This window comes from Pithys albifrons, chromosome 28 (genome assembly GCF_047495875.1).
Source record: "Pithys albifrons albifrons isolate INPA30051 chromosome 28, PitAlb_v1, whole genome shotgun sequence".
Classification (NCBI taxonomy): Eukaryota; Metazoa; Chordata; class Aves; order Passeriformes; family Thamnophilidae; genus Pithys; species Pithys albifrons.
In genome coordinates this window covers 5,639,201-5,655,749 of record NC_092485.1, presented here as the reverse complement: position 1 = coordinate 5,655,749, position 16,549 = coordinate 5,639,201, and the positions used below count along the sequence as shown (strand labels likewise).

Sequence of the window (16,549 nt, the reverse complement as noted above, 5' to 3'; positions counted from 1 at the left end):
CCAAGTGTTCCTTCTGGATGGGAGAAACAAGCCCCTCTCCCTGTTCCCAGCTGCTCTGCTTGGATGGCAAGCTCTGCCCAGGCCTCCTGTGCTTTACTAGGATAAAAACACTTGTGGGTTTCTTTCTGCTGTGGCTTTTGCTGCTGTGTTTGCACAAAGCCATCTCCCCTGGGATGTGCCCTGGCTGCCCAGCTTTGTGCTGACGGTGGCTGTGCCCACGCTCTGGGAGTGTGGCTGCCTCCCAGCACAGGTGTGTTTGCAGCACTGGAGCTGAGCGTGGCCAGGCTGGGGCTGGCTGTTTATCCAGCCTCTTCCAGGGGCCTCTGGCTGCAGGATAAGCACCCACCCCCCTGCAGCGTGCTGGGCTCGGCATTTCACAGCCCCCACGGGCTCTTTCATGTGTGTTGCTGACTTGAAGGAAAAAAAAAGTCCTTAGACTTTAATCCTTGGGTTTATTTCAAAGCTTACAAAGGCAAATCTGGTTTATAGCAAGAGATTTGCTTGATTTCTTCTGCTCTGTGGATGAATGGAGTGGCAGATGGAGCAGGGAGGGGAGGACTTGGGGACCCCTTGGCTCTATCTCCTTGCAAGCTTGACCCCACTCTGTGCCTGCTGCATTTGCTTTTGAGTTGCACAGAGCACAAAACGGGGTCAGGACAGAGCCCTGCTTGGGCAGGGTCTGGTATATCCACCTCTTCCATGCCTTCAACAGCAATTTGCTTCCTCTGAGGTCTGGCCTGATGCTCACACTTTGCTCATGGTTGGGTGTGAAACTCCGTGTTGCACACAGGAGTGACAGGGGTGTGAGTAAAATGAGCTGCAGACTGGAAGCAAAAGGCCTCCAAAAATCCTATTAGACCCTGGAGTCATGGGAAATAATTGGAGTCTGAGAGCTGTATAAAGAAAAGAGGGGCTGGAAAGCTTCCTACCCTGCCTGTGACATCCCCCTTTTTGAGTGGCATGGGTGGGTGATGCTCTTGCCCACGTGGGACAGGAGCCCAAGGGGCTTGGGGAGAGCCCCCCTGAGGTGGATGTGCTGGCAGGCTCCGTGCTGACAGCCACAAACTTCTCCTCCTCAGGGAGCACCGTGCCAGCGACAGGAGTATCACTGTGGGAATGGCCAGAGGGCTGCTCCGCAGGCACAGGCAAAGCCACAGAACTCAGCCCTGCCTCGGCTGCTCCAGCTGCACCCACTGCTTGTGGAGAGGCCAAATGAGGCCCCAGCCACAGGAGGAGAGAGAGATCTTGCTGGGGATCACATCAGAGCTGTGGCTTCAGATCCTCCCCTGGTGCCCGCTGAGGAGGCATCTGGGGCTGTGAGACAATGGCCTGGAACAATCCCGGTTCTCTGCCAGGGAATATTCATTCAGAAGCCTGTCCTGGTTTGATACTAACTCTCTCATGGCTGATCAAAGCAAAGGCAAGCAAAGAGCTTGGCCTCCCACTGTTCTTTAGCTCGGGGCCAGTTTCAGCAGGAGCTGGGCGAGTGTTTTGGCTGGGCAGCGTGGCTGGCCAGCTGGGCCAGCTGGGCCAGCTCCCAGAGCTGTGGTGGCTTTCAGGTGCTCCTTCATCTCCTGCAGCATCAGGGCTTGCACTGGTTCTCCTCTCCCCTCCTGCTGGGTGGACCCTGAGGTCGCTGTGCTCTGCTCCATGCTTGCCTTGGCTTGTTCTCCTGCTCCATGATGGGACATGTCCTCCCTCATCCTGCTCTTCCTCCAGCCTGGCTTTTGGCTGGAAGGAGACGTTGAGTTCTGGAGTGTCTGTCCTCACCCCTCACCTCAAACAGTTCTCAGGCATGGAGAGGAAGGTGGTTATGGCAGTGCTCCCCCTCATCTCCCTCACCTGTCTGGGACAGTGTAGGTGATGGCAAGTTCTCCCTGCCTGCTTCAGGATGGAAAACCCCTTGGAAAGGGTTTGGCTTTGTCTGGGGGACAAAGATCTGTGAGTGTGTCTTGGGGAAGGAAATTCGGTGATGGAAGCACTGCTGGGGAGAGGAGACCCCCATGTGGAGGGGTTTCTCTGGATGGCAAAGGGCACTTGGGCTGATCTGGCATCTGGAGGACATTTCTGGAGGGGAGAGCTCAGAGTGCCCTCCAAAGGGGCTCCAAGAGAGCTGGGACAAGGACCTGGAGTGACAGCACAAGGGGGAATTCAAGCTGACAGAGAGCAGGTTTAGATTGGACATTAGAAAAACTTCTTTCCTGTGAGGGGCTGGCACAGGCTGGGCAGAGAAGCCGTGGCTGCCCCATCCCTGGAAGTTGTCCCAGGCCAGGCTGGACAGGGCTTGGAGCAACCTGGGCTGGTGGGAGGTGTCCCTGCCCATGGCAGGGGGTGGAACGAGATCATCTTTAAGGTCCCTTCCCACCCATCCGATGACTCGATGGTTCCATGCTCAGGACGGCTCTGCCCCGCCGTCCGCGTGGGGGACTTTGAGCACCCGCAGCTGCGAAGGAGCCGCGACCCCCGGAACGAGTCCATGTCCATTTCACTGTCACTGTCACTGTCCGTGTCCGTGACCATGTCCGTGCCCGTGTCCATGTCACTGTCTGTGTTCGTGTCCGGTCCCTGTCGGTGTTTCTGTCGGTGTCCCTGTCGGTGTCCCTGTCCCTGTCCCTATCCCTGTCCCTGTCGGTGTCCCTGTCCCTGTCGGTGTCCCTGTCCCTGTCGGTGTCCCTGTCCCTGTCCGTATCCCTGTCCCTGTCGGTGTCCCTGTCCCTGTCGGTGTCCCTGTCCCTGTCGGTGTCCCTGTCGGTGTCCCTGTCCCTGTCCCTGTCCCTGTCCCCTCCTTGTCCCTGTCCCCCCATCCCGGGTCCCCCCGCCCGCGCTGTGACGTCACCGCCTCCCTCGCGCGTTGCTCGAGCGCTATTGGCACACCTCGATTTGCATGCGCTCATTTGCATACGCGCCAGCCAATAGGAGGGCGCCGGCGGCGCGGCCCCGCCCCCTGGGAGCCGGGATAAGGCGCGCGTTCCGCAGCGGGCACAGAAGGTGCGAGCGCCGCGTCCGAGCGGGACAGACCCGGGACAGCCCCGACCCCGACCCGATCCCACCGCAGCGCCGGGATGAGCCACCGACACGGCCCCCGCCGCGGGCCCCGCGCAGACATGGTGCCCGAGATCGCCGCCGCCGTGGGCTTCGTGTCCAGCCTGCTGCGCACGCGGGGCTGCGTCAGCGAGCAGCAGCTCCAGGTCTTCAGCGGGGCGCTACGGGAGGCGCTCGCAGGTCAGTGCGGGGACGGGAAACCGGGGCCACAGAAATCCGGACTCCTCCTCTGCCCGTCGGGGCTGGGCGCCCACTGCTGTTCTTCCCCGGTGCCCCCCGTGCTGCTCCCAGTGCCGGGTGTCCCTGCGTGGATGTCCCCACCGTGTTCCTCCCAGTGCCGGGTGTCCCTGCGTGGATGTCCCCACCGTGTTCCTCCCAGTGCCGGGTGTCCCTGCGTGGATGTCCCCACCGTGTTCCTCCCAGTGCCGGGTGTCCCTGCGTGGATGTCCCCACCGTGTTCCTCCCAGTGCCGGGTGTCCCTGCGTGGATGTCCCCACCGTGTTCCTCCCAGTGCCGGGTGTCCCTGCGTGGATGTCCCCACCGTGTTCCTCCCAGTGCCGGGTGTCCCTGCCTGGATGTCCCCACCGTGTTCCTCCCAGTGCCGGGTGTCCCTGCCTGGATGTCCCCACCGTGTTCCTCCCAGTGCCGGGTGTCCCTGCCTGGATGTCCCCACCGTGTTCCTCCCAGTGCCGGGTGTCCCTGCCTGGATGTCCCCACCGTGTTCCTCCCAGTGCCGGGTGTCCCTGCTTGGATGTCCCCACCGTGTTCCTCCCAGTGCCGGGTGTCCCTGCTTGGATGTCCCCACCGTGTTCCTCCCAGTGCCGGGTGTCCCTGCTTGGATGTCCCCCCGTGTTGCTTCCAGGACTGGGTGTCCCTGCCTGGATGTCCCCCCGTGTTGGTGCCAGGACCCGGTGTCGCTGCCGGTGTTCCCAGGGCTCGGGCACACATCAATGCCCTTCCCGACACCCGGCTGTGCCATCGTTGATGCCGGATACCTCCTTGTGCCTTTGCCTGGGTGCCCATCCGTGCCCCTCTGGGGCCCGGTAGACATCTCTGCTCCCCGGGCACCCACCCGTGTCCCTGTGGGGTGTCCCGGGTGAAGCTGCCTCAGCCTGGGGGTGAGCAGATCCCCTGCCCGGTCTCCAAGGGCTTTGTGCCCCCTTTGGAGCCCTCCTTGCTGGCGGTCGATGGAGGCGATCCCAAGCCGGTCTGTGCCCCATCCCTGTGCCAGCAGAGTCTGGCTCTCCCCTCCCCACTTTTGGGCTCGGCACGAACTGGGTGGTTCAGGGTCCCCTCCCAGCCCGGCACAGCCTGGTGTTATCACCCCGAGGGAGGGATGGTTTGTTGCTGTGCCCAGATAAAGGGTGGCAAAGCGCTGCTGGGCTGAGAGAACACCTGGCTGGTGCTCCGGGTGCTTTGGGTGGGTGATACGGTATCTGGGGTCCCACGCTGCCCCCCCGGGGGTTGTGGGACCCGAGGAGCTGCCCCATGGAACGAGCAGTGAGCAAATAATGGAGCCCTGCTGAGGAGAACAGTCCTGAGCAGCTGCAGTGGGACCCCTCCCGTCGGGGGGCAGCGGCACAGCCCCCTCCCGTCGGGGGGCAGCGGCACAGCCCCCTCCCGTCGGGGGGCAGCGGCACAGCCCCCTCCCGTCGGGGGGCACCGGCACAGCCCCCCCCACGCTCTCACCGCTCCTCCCTTCCCTTGCAGAGCACTACAGACACCACTGGTTTCCCGAGAAACCCTTCAAAGGCTCCGGGTACCGCTGCATCCGCATCAACCACAAAATGGACCCCATTATCAGCAAGGCCGCGAGCCAGATCGGACTGAGCCTGCCCCAGCTGTACCAGCTGCTGCCCAGCGAGCTCACGCTGTGGGTGGACCCCTACGAGGTGTCCTATCGCATCGGCGAGGACGGCTCCATCTGTGTGCTGTACGAGGCCAGCAGGCCCCCCAGCTCCTACGGGATGCTCACCTGCAAGAACCAGATGATGCTGGGCCGCACCAGCCCGTCCAAAAACTACATCATGACTGTCTCCAGCTAAACGCTCCTCTTGTCCTTACACTGCCAAGACACAGGCTACTGTATACCTCACCCGAGGATCTATTTTTAAGATGAAGAGCTATTTATATTTTTTAAAAAAATCCAAGAAAATCCAAAATTAAAATATCGGGCGCCACTTGGAACGGAGGTGGTGCTCTAGGTGCCTTTTTTAAAGCTGTTGCAAGCTTGTGAGTTTTCTTATGAAGCTGATATCTACCTAATTAGTGTTGGATGGCAATTTTGGGCTGGCTTGCTCACTTGGGCAGCTTGGAATGGAGGATGAGGGGGAAGAGCCAGGCTGGGAGGTGTGGCTGGTGGTAGGAGATGTGTCACCTTCTCCCCATCCTGGTTCTCACCACTATTGCTGTATCACCAGGTATTGCAATACTGCTGAGAAGGGGTGAAGGAGGTGCTGCCTCTCCCCCACTGCTTCGCTCCCCAGCTGGTTTGATCTCCCTGGGGCCTGGATATAGTGTTGGGGAAGCCTTGCCTTGGGCTGGGTGATGCTGGGGACCCTGGGATCCCTCTCCTTTGCTTTCACACATCTCCTGGACCTACTCTGTGAGTGTTGCAGCTCTGCTCTGCCCCACTCCCAGCACAGTGAGGGGAGCTTGCCCTGTCTCCAGCCCCTCCACCTTTCCTGTCCACTGCTGGACTGGGAGGGGCCACACTGGAAGTGGAGCAAGGCAGAGGTGCACTGGGGGTGCAGAGATGTCCCCAGGATGACTCGTGCAGCTGCTGTGGTGGCACTGGAGGACTGTTTACCCTGGTGCTCCCTAGTCCCTGGCTGTCACCCAGACCCTGAAACCAGCCTGGAACAGCTGTGAATTACAAAGCCTTTCTGCTCTGTGTGGCTCAGACATCAGCCCATGACCTGCTCTTGTGTGGCCTCTCAGTGTTCCAGGGCAGGGGCTTGGCCTCCTGCTCACACAAGTTGCTCAATCTGATGTTCCCGACTTGCCGTGTCACTTCTCCAGAAGAGCTGAAGCAACTCTCCCTGTGCTGTAGAGGTTGGTGTGTGAGAACCCCTTTGCTGCCCTAGCTCTTAAAATTAGAAGTGTTGGGGGGCTCTTTCCCCTGTGTGTGGGATGCTGAGATGCTTTGGTGTCCTAACATTGCTTTTAAAGTCACAGCACTTCGTCTCTTCCTCTCCTGTCCCTGGGACCTCACCCATGGTGAGTGGCATTGTTTGGTTGTGATCTCTTGGTACATAACTTTTGCACAATTAATGCCTGGTCCTGTGCTTTGCCTGTTCCTGCAAAGCTCCTTTTGCTGTCCCAGGGGAACCTTTATTCAGGGAGACTGTGCAGGATTTGGCCTTTAAACTACAAAGGGGATGGGAGCTACAGGGTTGCCCTAAACTTCACCTGCCTGATGGGAAGGAGCCTTTACTGGGATATTGGGTGTCCTTGGCCTTTTTACCAACCCTCTGGTGCTTCTCCAGTGATCCCAGGGGAAGGGATTGGAGCAGAGGGCATTGATGTGGTTGGTTGTAGCAAAACTTCCCAGATTTGTCTCTCAGCACACTTTTAACCTTCCTCTTTCCTGACCTGGCAGCTAACTGGCAAAACCAGAGTTGTTCCTGCCCAGCCTGTGATGACTCAAGTTCTCAGACATTTGTGCAATATATTTCCAAATCTTGGGCTCTCTGGGAGAGGAAGGAGGCTCCCATCTGCCACAGTTCTTAGCTTGGTCTTTAATAAGTAGTTCAGCACAGCTCCCCAGCTGTGCCTACTCACATGGAAAAGTTCAGATTTTTGTAAGCTTCATCAATTCCAGAACTGGAAAATCAGCCTTGATTCTTAAATCCTTTTTAAATGTCAATGCTTGTTTGTCCCTGAGCAGTAAGAGCAGAGTGTGGCTCTGGAGTTGCATCACTTCCCTCTGCGCCACTTCAGTTTCTCACGTCAGCAAAGCAGAAGCTGAAACAAAGCACTGGGGCTTTTCCCATGGTGAACTTGTGCAATAGGTGACCTCACCGAGAGGGGAGTGCTTGGAAACATCCAAAAAGCAAATTGCCTTTTCAAGGAAAAGGGATCTCAGTGCTTTTTGGAGTCCTCACTTAACCCATGATGAGATCTGCACCCAGGAGGAGCTTTGCTGGGCTCCTTGGCTGGGTGTGGAGACTCCTGAAGGCTGGTACTTCCTTGGGTTCAATCTGTCAGGATCAAAGCAGTCTTAAGATTTACATCCCCTTTTTAACTCTCTTCCCTCCCTCTTCCCAGAAAAGTTTTCCAGGAACAGCCCCCACCAAAGTAATACACTATAAATGCTCTTAATGTGCCCCCACCTCCAGAACCGAAACAGCCTCGTTTTTGTTGCCCCTGGTGTGGAGGAGCCCAATGTTAAAGGTGTCTGTAGCTTCAAAACCAACCAAATTTGGGTGTAATCCCTTTCTCTCTTGTAGCTGGTTACACGTAAAAGCTGTGAATTCGTGTGCTCTGTTGCCTTCTGCCTTCAAGCCTGATGCTCACCTGCAGAGCCGAGTGATGTGGTTTGAGACAGTGTATTTGAGGGGGTTTCTGTCGTTTTTGTACCAAGCTGGACTGTTGAACGGGACCTGCTTTTTGTATTTGGTGAAAATGGTAGAAAGTCTGTAAGGACTTGGAGGAGGGAGTGGATGGTTACTAATGTACAGTAGTATTTTATATACAGAGTGTACAGATCCTTTGACAGATGGATGCTTTTGTTACTTTAATAAAAATGTAGCATTATAACCAAGCTATGTGTTCTTCCTGGGAGCTTGAGGAGAGGGTGAGGGTTGGGATTGAAGCCCAGATCCCACACTGGGAATGCCATGGGCTCACTTGGAGTGTGGGTGACTGAGTGTCCATCCGGCTGCATCAGGGAGGAGGTTTGGCAAAAAGTTGCTTAGTCAACGTGCTGACTCCAAACCTGACCCTCTAAACTCCAGGAATTCAGGCTGGGAATTGGTCTGGTGACTAATGCAGGGCTGTGGGTATCCTGCTCTTCTCCTTCCCCATGCTGGGCTCTGGCTTGGACAGCAGGGGATTAATTCCATGCTGGATTGTGGAAATCTGTGTCCTGCCAGGCCATGAAGGTGTTACATACCCACCTGCCAGATCTCTTACCCAATCCATGGAACAGCTTTAATGGTCTTGGAAAGAAGGGGACTAACGATCTGAGGGAGGAGCTACAGGACAGTTCCTGGTGAAGCTTCCCTGCCCCCACTGTCCTTCCAGGAGTGATTGGAAGCAGAGGAGGAAGGGTGAGGGCTCAGTGGATTGCAGAGCTCAGGCATGTGGAGGATGCTCTGGGCCTGTCACGATACAGGCAGCTGGGGCTGAGTCAGGCAGATCCTGTTGTGGCTGTGCTGGGAGGCTGGTGACCTCAGCTCGGAGCTGTGACCCTGATCCCCAGCATGGGGACCCCCCTCTGTGGGCAGACCTGGCTTAGGGACCTTGCCTAAATCAGCTTGTGCTAGTTTTGATCCAGAACTCCATTTTTGGAATTGCAGCTTGCCAGTGTCCCTCTGACCCACCCCAAACTGCTCCCTGTGCCCTCCTGGAGTGAGGACGCCAAGGGGGCACAGCCCTGATCCCACCTCTCTCCCTGGAGGGGGCAAAGCAGCTCCTCCCTCCTGCTGCGTCTCAACGTGGCACCTCCAAGAGGAAAACAATTTGTGGGCGGATTTGGGTGCTCGGTCAAAGCCGCTCCTGTTTGAGCTCATCCCTTCATTAGTTTCCATGAACACACCCGAATTGCTGCTGTTGTGAAACAGGGCTGGCAGGAGGAATGGGTGGCTCAGGTGCTGATTAGCTGGGGAGTCATCCTGCTTCAAAGGCTCGGGGAAGTCACATGTTGGTGGCCTTCCTGCCCCAGCCTTGTGCAAACCAGCGTGGGCTGCCCGGACACGATGCCGGGCTCCAGGCCCATTCCCAGGCTAGGGCAGTCCATGCCATGGCCAGCCCGGCATGCTGAGACCTGTGCCTGGCATTTGGGCCAGCAGGCAGAGCCAGGATCCTCTGAAATTTGGGTTGCTCCCAGCTGAGATAAAAATACAGCTCTTACACCATGGACAGAGTGAGGAGTCAGCGCTGGGCACGGCCAGACCCCCCCGGCCTGTGTGCCCCTGACGTAGCTGCTATTTTTATTCTGCTTGTCATGTCTGTTCTGGTAGGGTTGGGAAACCTCAGGTACGAGCTGGGTCCATCTGTATCTGGCCCTCCAAGCCCTTTCCAGGCCTCCTGAGATCCTTGAGCACATCACAGGACTGACACAGGGAATGTGGAGTGTGGACTGGGGACACAGCTTGGAGCAGCTCTGGAAAAGAGTGAAAGTAGCTAAATCCACACTCCCCCACCTGTTGGTATCTGGGCTTGTTTTTTGCTGCTGTGTTTCTGTTGGTTTGGTTTTTTTTTTTATCCAGACAGGACAGGGAAGTGTCCAATTCCAGAAGCCTGGGCCAGACACTGTAATCAGAGATCTGAGTGTTGTGTAAAGGAGCGTTTGCCTTTGCTGTGTGCTCAGGGAGAGCTCAACCCTTTGCCCAGCACACCTGCCTGCACACATGGCAATACATTTGGTTGGTTCTGGGTGTTTGTGTGTTCCCTTTCCTGGGGTCCTCTGAGCAGAAATTGGGTGTTTCTCAGTTCTAAGTTACCAGAAGAGGAGCATCAGCATTTAGGAAATGAAAGTGCTTGTTGGGGTTATTTCTGCCCTTCCCATAGAACCCAAACCTCGTCCCCCGTCAGTCCTGGTGCTACATCCCTGCCTTGAAGTGCTTCCCCCTGCCCACCCTGGAGCTGGGGAGGGAGCCAGGTCGCTTCCAAAAGGGACAGGTTGCTCAGAGGAGAGGAAGGTGAGGGGAGATGGCACTGCAGCTCTGGGCTGCAGCTGGAGGAGGGACAGAAGTGAAACCAGGTGCCCTGAGCCTCCTCCCCGCACCCATGGGCTCAGTCTCTGCCAGGTGCTTCCTGCCCTCCTTATCTGCTCGCAGGGCCATGGGAAGGCCGGGCTCTCTCTGCTCAGCCGAGGCCAATCCGGCACTCCCTGGGCGCCGCCACACTCGCTGTATCTGGGCAGACAGAGCCGGCAGCGCCCAGTCCCGGCCCTGGGAACGGGGGGAGCCAGGGCTGCTCCGTCACCTGCGCTGCTCCACAGCCTGCAGGAGCTTCTCAGGACCTGCCAGAGCTGTAGAAACTCTGCAAACACGTGGCCTGGCAACGGGGAGGTGATTTGTGGGGCTTGGAGGGGCTGATGCTGTGCCAAACCCGCAGCATTTTGGGCTGGAGCCCTCCAGCGCACTCTGGCATTGCTGCTGCCTGTGCTGGCAGTCTCTGGCACCGGCAAACTCCGGCATTCCCAGTGTTTGCTGCCGCAGTGGAGCCCCCACACCTGCCCTGCACCCCACAGGGTTGAGCCAAGCCCTTCCTGTGTTGCCAGGGCACGTGGGCTCCTGTACAATTCTGTCCCTTGGCTGGGATGCTGGAGCCACTCCTGGCTGGGGACTGCCCTGCCTGCTGACAGACCTTCCTCTCCCTCCTCTGCCCTGATCCAGCTCTCTGGCTTCCCTTTGCCCCCATGGCCAGACCTTGAGCCTTCCGCAGCCACAACCCATCTCATCTCCACTTTCCCATCTCCGAGCACCTCAACAGCCTCACACACCTCCAGGACCCCCGAACCAACACCAAGGGAAAGGCACCAACCACTCTGCCCACCCAACCCTTGCTAAAAACTGAACCACCTGATGGAAACGCCCCTCCTCCCTCCCGAAAGGTCAGGGGCAGCTGCGAGCGTGGCAGCCGCTCTCGCCCACTCTCCTCCCCCGCGGCGGCGGCGCTTGGAGCGGCTCCAGCGCCAGATGGGGCAGGCGGTGGCCGTGCCTAATGCTGGCTTGAAATGAAAAAAATTCCCCCCAAACAACCACAAAACCTGTTGGCAGCCCCAGCCCTGGCTCTGTTCCCTGTCAGTTCACTGTCTCCTGTGCCAGCTTTTGGGCAGGAGTGGACGTGGAGCAGGCACTGCACAGAATTCGGAGAGGGAGAAGGGAAGGGGGTCCCCAAAGGGGAGTGGGGGGGCTGCTGCTGCCTGGGAGGGGCTGGGGGACACCCTGGGAGAGGTCATGCCCCTCAAGGTGGGCAGCTGGAATGGGACAGAAGTGGGGTCTGCAGAGGGACAGCCCACGCAGACCCTGCAGTGTGTCCCCACATCTCCCCCCTCCTGGAGTGTCACCGAGGGGTTTGGGGGTCCCGGGGGCCAACTCGCCCCGGCCACCCCCGTGCTGTGAGTGCCTGGGTGAGGAGCTCCAGATGGGCAGGGGGAGAGGAGCCACTTCAGCTGCTTTTTTGTTTCCACTGAGCATCCCGTGGGGAGAGCCAGCCCTGGCCCCATCCCGGCCCCATCCCGGCCCCTCCGCAGCGGCTGCTCCCGGCGCTGGGGCCGCTTCCAACGCTCCCATTTATGACCTGGGGGGGATAAAAGGGGCTCGTTGGCGGCAGCAGCAACTGGCGTGCGGGGCCAACTGTTGCCATCTGTCTGGTGGGGCGGGGGGGGGCCTCGGCAGGGCTGAGCCAGGGCTGTGGTTTTGTTTCTCCTTTCATGCACCACTAAACTTTGCACCTTTTGTTTCCCAGAGAAGGGCTGAGAGCCGGGAGAAAAGAGGCCTCTGCGCCGCGTGGGTCAGGGCAGAGCTCACCAGGGGTGTTGTGTACAATTCCTGTTATACATTATAATAGTAATTATTGTGGTTTCAGGAGTCCTGTCGGTGTCGGGCAATGTGGTGTTGAGCCCCCTCCATTCCTCCCCTGTGTCACACCCTGTGAGTGAAGTGTCCCAACATGTCCAGAGCCACAGCGGGAGGAGCTACAGCTGCTGGTGCTGGGGGGAGGACATCCCTTGGAGACTCCAGGCTGTGTGGCCTTGGAGTGACAGCAGTGCCCTGCCATCCCATCCCTGAGGAATGCTGTGCCCTCGTCCCCAAGAGACACTGTGGCTCTGTCACTAAGGGATGCTGTTCCCACATTTCCAAGTGATGCTGTGCCCATGTCCCCAAGAAACACTGTGCCTGTGACCCGAGGAACACCATGCCCCTGTCCCCAGCTGAAGCTGTGCCCCCGTCCCTGACAGATCCCATGCCCTGGCAGTGAGGAGAGGGCAGGGCACAGCAGCAGGATGGTGGGAGCACCCACAGGCTCCTTCACTGCCCTGGGGCAGTTTTCCTTCCCCCTGGGCCGTGTCTGGGATGGGAACAGAGAGCCCCAGGCAGGTCCCAGCCCTGTGTGAGTCTCAGCAGCTGCTGGGGTTTGTTCAGGGCTTTGAGTCTCTGCTTTTCTCAGCATCTGCTTCCTGCTGGGCCATGTCTCTGGGCCCAGCCTGGAGCTGGTGACTGGGACGGGTCCTGCCTGGCAAGGGGAGCACGTTCCCCAGCTCTGGGGAGAGCTGGGGGGGCTCGGGGGGCTCCCCCCTCTGTCACGTCTCCAGGAGTCACACCAGGAGTGTCCCACGGGACACACCCAGACTCCACAGGGGGTGTCTGAGGTGCTGTGTGTCCCTTCTGCATCTCCCTCCTTCCCCTGGATATTAAAGCTACGGAGAATCCCTGCCAGCCTCACATCCCAGTCGGCTCTGACATGGCAGATGGAGAAGGATTTAAGGGTGGCACTGGGGTCTGTGCCCCAGAACATGCAGCTCATGTAGGGATGTTTTGGGGCATCCAAACATCTGAGGATCCGGGCTGGTAACTGCCCCATCCCCCTGCAAGGGCCACTCATCCCTGTGGGTATCCCTGTGCCTGGCACAGCAGTGCCAGCCCCACGGGGATGGGGCAGCTCTTGGTGTCACTGTACGGGGACAAAACACCCACGTGAATGCAACACCCGCTCCTTTGGGGAACCTCCAGGGAATGTCACTGGGAACCGGCTGGAGTAAACAATGCCCGAGCCCCCGCCCGGCGTTCCCAGCTGCCAGACAAGGGCGAGGCCCCTTTTCCTCTGACAATGCCCTTTTACCAGGGCGGTTGTGTCTATTATAGCACCGGATAACGCAGGGAAGGGGAAGGTCGGGGCTGAGCGCTGCAGCTGCCCCGGCTGACTCGGGCACTGCTTTGTGGGGATTAAAGGGCTGGATTGGGATGAGACGTGGCTGTGGGGGCTGTGGGGGTTGTGGGGCTCCCTCAAACTTGTCTGCCCTCCCAGCCCCCTTGGGGGGACTTCACAGAGGGTCTGGCTGGGATCTGCCCTGGCAAATTCCCCTCTGGGTGGTCAGCATGGACCAGGACACGATTCTGGGGGGCAGCCCAGAGATGTGGAGCCTGCTGGGTGTCTCTGCCAAGCTCTGTCGGGCTGAGAATTCCTTTTTGTTCCTTTCACCCTTTGGAATGAGTTTGGTGACAGGGTCCATCTCCAAGGCCATGCTCATGGATCCCATGGGTGGTTGTGCTGTCAGAGCAATGCACCCCCTTGTAGTGCCAACCTGCTGGGGCTGGAGGAGGGAGCTGAGTGCTGCTGAGTCTGTGAGCCCCAAAACCAGAGCCCCCTGTGAGCCCCAGAGGCTGTGCCAGCCCCCAGAAGCTTTGGAGGCTGTGGTAGGGCTGGGGCGTGGGGGCCATGCTGCCTTTTGGAGCAGAGACAAAGCTCAGCTTGATATTTATGGCACGTGCAGTGGGAGCGTGGGGTGAGCAGGGCTGGGGACAGATGGCCAGGGAACAAAAGGGGAGGCAAGAATGGGAGCTGAACAGATTGGGAATTTCCTGCCCAAACCTCTCCCCCATGCCCAAATGCTTCTGGGGGTGTGGGGGGAGCAAGGACATCTTTCCCCAGTGGTTCAGCCCTTTGGGGACAGACCCCCACAAGCTGCTCTAACCCTCCTCGAGCCAAGTGCAGAACCCCAAAATCCTGAGGCCCAAAATCCTGAGGCCCAAAATTCCAACCCCTTTTACTCCTGATGTGGAGCTGTGAGAGCAGGACCCCCAGATTCCCAAAGCCTCAGCCTGTTCCTCTGTGAAATGGGAGTGGGGGGTCCATGTGCTGGGCCCCTCCCCGGCGTCTTTTCCTGCTGCCTCCGCAGTTTTCTTATCTCTTCCCAGCAATGTGGCAGCTGCTGCAGCCTGATCCCAGCAGCTTATTAATAATCAACTTTTATTGCAGGCCCCGGCACGTCTGCAGATGGCCCGAGGTGGTGGCGGCACCGGGACCGACCCACCCGTCCCTTTGTCCCCGAGACCCCTCTGGACAAGACAGGGTTTGAATCTGAGAAAAACTGAGCAAGGGGAAGTGCTGGAGGATGTGACAGCAGCGACACTTCCCTGGGCTGTGACTGCAAACACTCACACGCTCAGTCTGGGGCACAGGGACATGTCCAGAGCTCGTGCCCCTTGGCTTGGGGGTCCTGCCCAGCCTGGGCCCCTCTGGCAGCGCTGGGGCAAACCCAGTGCCTGCTGCCTTGCTGCTTTTTTTGTGCTTTTCCCAAAGAAAACATTTTGAGGGGTTGTTTTTAAACAGAAATTTGCACTTCCTGAGGAAACATCCTAAAGGGATGTTTACAAACAGTCTGGGAGGTGTTGGAGCTGAGGAATGATGCAAAGGGGGGGAAAAAAGCAAGGGGAGGAATAGAATTAGAGGGAAAAGATGGAGAGAAATGGAGATGGAGCCTGGGGGTTTCAGGAAAGCCCTGGAGAAATCCTGCCTGACCCCACGGGGCACCCAGTGGGAGCTGCTGGGTTTTGGGGTCCTGTGCAGGGGCAGCCCCAAGTTGGGTGCCCAGGTCCCTGCTCTGAGCCCCTCTGTGGACATGGGGTGATGGTGGGGGCTGCAGGTCTGCAGGAGCAGCAGGGGGGCCTTTGGCATCCCCCACCCGAGGAGAGTCCCTGGGAGAACCCCACAGCCCAAATATGACTTTGAGGGGCTGCAGCTGCTGGTCCCCCCTGCAACAGCCCTCAGAGCCCCTTTGCTCAGGGTGCACTTCCAAGAGGGCTGGGGAGGCTGTTTTTCTGGCTGGTTTGGGGTTTCCCCCTTTATCCTGCTCTGTGGATCCGGACAAAGCCCTGCACTCCCCCCTCCTCCTCCTCCTTCCTGGTGGGATTCAGCTGCTGGGGCCCCCTGGACCCTGCACCTCCTCCCAGCAACAGGAGGAGGAGGAGGAGGAGGAGGAAGGGGTTGAGGAGGGGGGCCAAGCCCCCATTCCTGCTATTCCCACCACAACAAGGCAGAGATTGGGTGCCTGTGGGCTCATCCAGGACCAATGGGCTTTCTCCCTTTCTTTTGGGGAGGGGGAGAAGCGGGACAGGGGGTTGCCCTGACCCTCTGCCCCCTCACCTCCCCCCAGCTGGTGTAAATCAGCAAACCCATGGCCTTGCCTGGGTAAAGTTGCTGCTGGAAGAGCATTGGAGCTGCTTCTGCTGGGTTTTGTTTGCTTCCCTCAGATCCTCCTTCTCATGTTCCTCCTGAGGTGATGGGCTGGGGCCTCTCTACAAACCCCCTCTGACCTCCCTCAGCCCCCTTGGCTCCTGCAGGCTGGTTTTGGGGAAGGAGTGTGAATTATTCTGAGGCTCAGACCTGAACTGGGACAAGAGGAGCTGCATTTCAGCAAATCCTGACTGTGGTGGGCACCCCTGGGTGCAGGGCAGCTCCCAAACCTGGGTGCTGCTCCTTGGGGACCTGACTTTGGGGAGGAAAAGCCTGGGCCACCCTTCCAGCCTGGAGAGAACCCCTTGTGCCAGGCAATGCCAACACCCAGTGATGTTCCTGAGGTCCTTCACCAGCTGGGCATGTGTTGGGACCCCCAAGGAGGGGTCCTTGGTCCCGGTGCCTCCAGGAGGATTTAGATCTCTGCAGGGAATGGGGTTTGGCTGTGGGAGGGTGTGATGAGGATGTGGAAGTCCCTGTGCTGCTCTGGAATGTGGGAGGGGATGGGGAAGGGGTGGCCCAGGGGGATGGAGTGAAATGTTCTTGCCTCTCCTCCTGCCTGGCTCCTGCAGGAGCCTTGGCTGGAGTTGGGGGTATCTCCCTGGACCAGGGATTTTTGGGGACCCACCTCCTGCATCCCACAGAGTGCCCACAGGCTCTGCCTTCCTGGCTGCTCCCAGTCGAGCCCATGGGCTGGAAAATGGCAAAATGGTTCTGGTCCCCACCATGTGAAATTATCATTTTTTAAGTATCCTCCAGCCCAGCTGTTAAAAATCAGCAGGGCTGAAGGCCAGAGAACATCCGGAAAATAACACCCAGTGGTGCCGCCGTCCCTCCGTCTCTCCGCTGACACTTTTCCATGGTATTTTTCCTCCTATAAATGTCCTTGCAGGGACCCCCAGGGATGCGGTGGAGCGGCAGCTCCGCGGCCCGGGGAGGGCTCCGTAAGCACATGCCATGTCTGGGACGGCCACTAGTCGGCAATTCCAGCCTGGATTATGTCTGGAAGAAGATCTGGGTTGCGGGAGGAGAGGCTGCAGCGCTCGGAGCGGCCCCGACGTCCACCCCGGGGGCTCCTCACACGCGCTTGGTGCAGTTA

General features: G+C 58.7%; 1 protein-coding gene across 1 annotated transcript; it reads left to right on the top strand.

Annotated features, from left to right (window-relative positions):
* The first annotated feature begins 2,988 nt into the window (after window positions 1-2,988).
* BTG2 (BTG anti-proliferation factor 2) lies at window positions 2,989-7,807 on the top strand. Its single transcript, XM_071578666.1, has 2 exons — window positions 2,989-3,222; window positions 4,753-7,807. The coding sequence occupies exons 1-2, from the start codon at window positions 3,063-3,065 to the stop codon at window positions 5,085-5,087; spliced, it is 495 nt and encodes a 164-aa protein (XP_071434767.1). The 5' UTR covers window positions 2,989-3,062; the 3' UTR covers window positions 5,088-7,807.
* The last annotated feature ends 8,742 nt before the right edge of the window (window positions 7,808-16,549 follow it).

Excerpts from the sequence above, each read along its gene's own strand:
- BTG2 (XM_071578666.1), top strand. The coding sequence starts at position 3,063 with ATGAGCCACCGACACGGCCCCCGCCGCGGGCCCCGCGCAGACATGGTG. Across the intron at positions 3,223-4,752 it reads GCTACGGGAGGCGCTCGCAG|AGCACTACAGACACCACTGG; the intron begins GTCAGTGCGGGG and ends CTTCCCTTGCAG.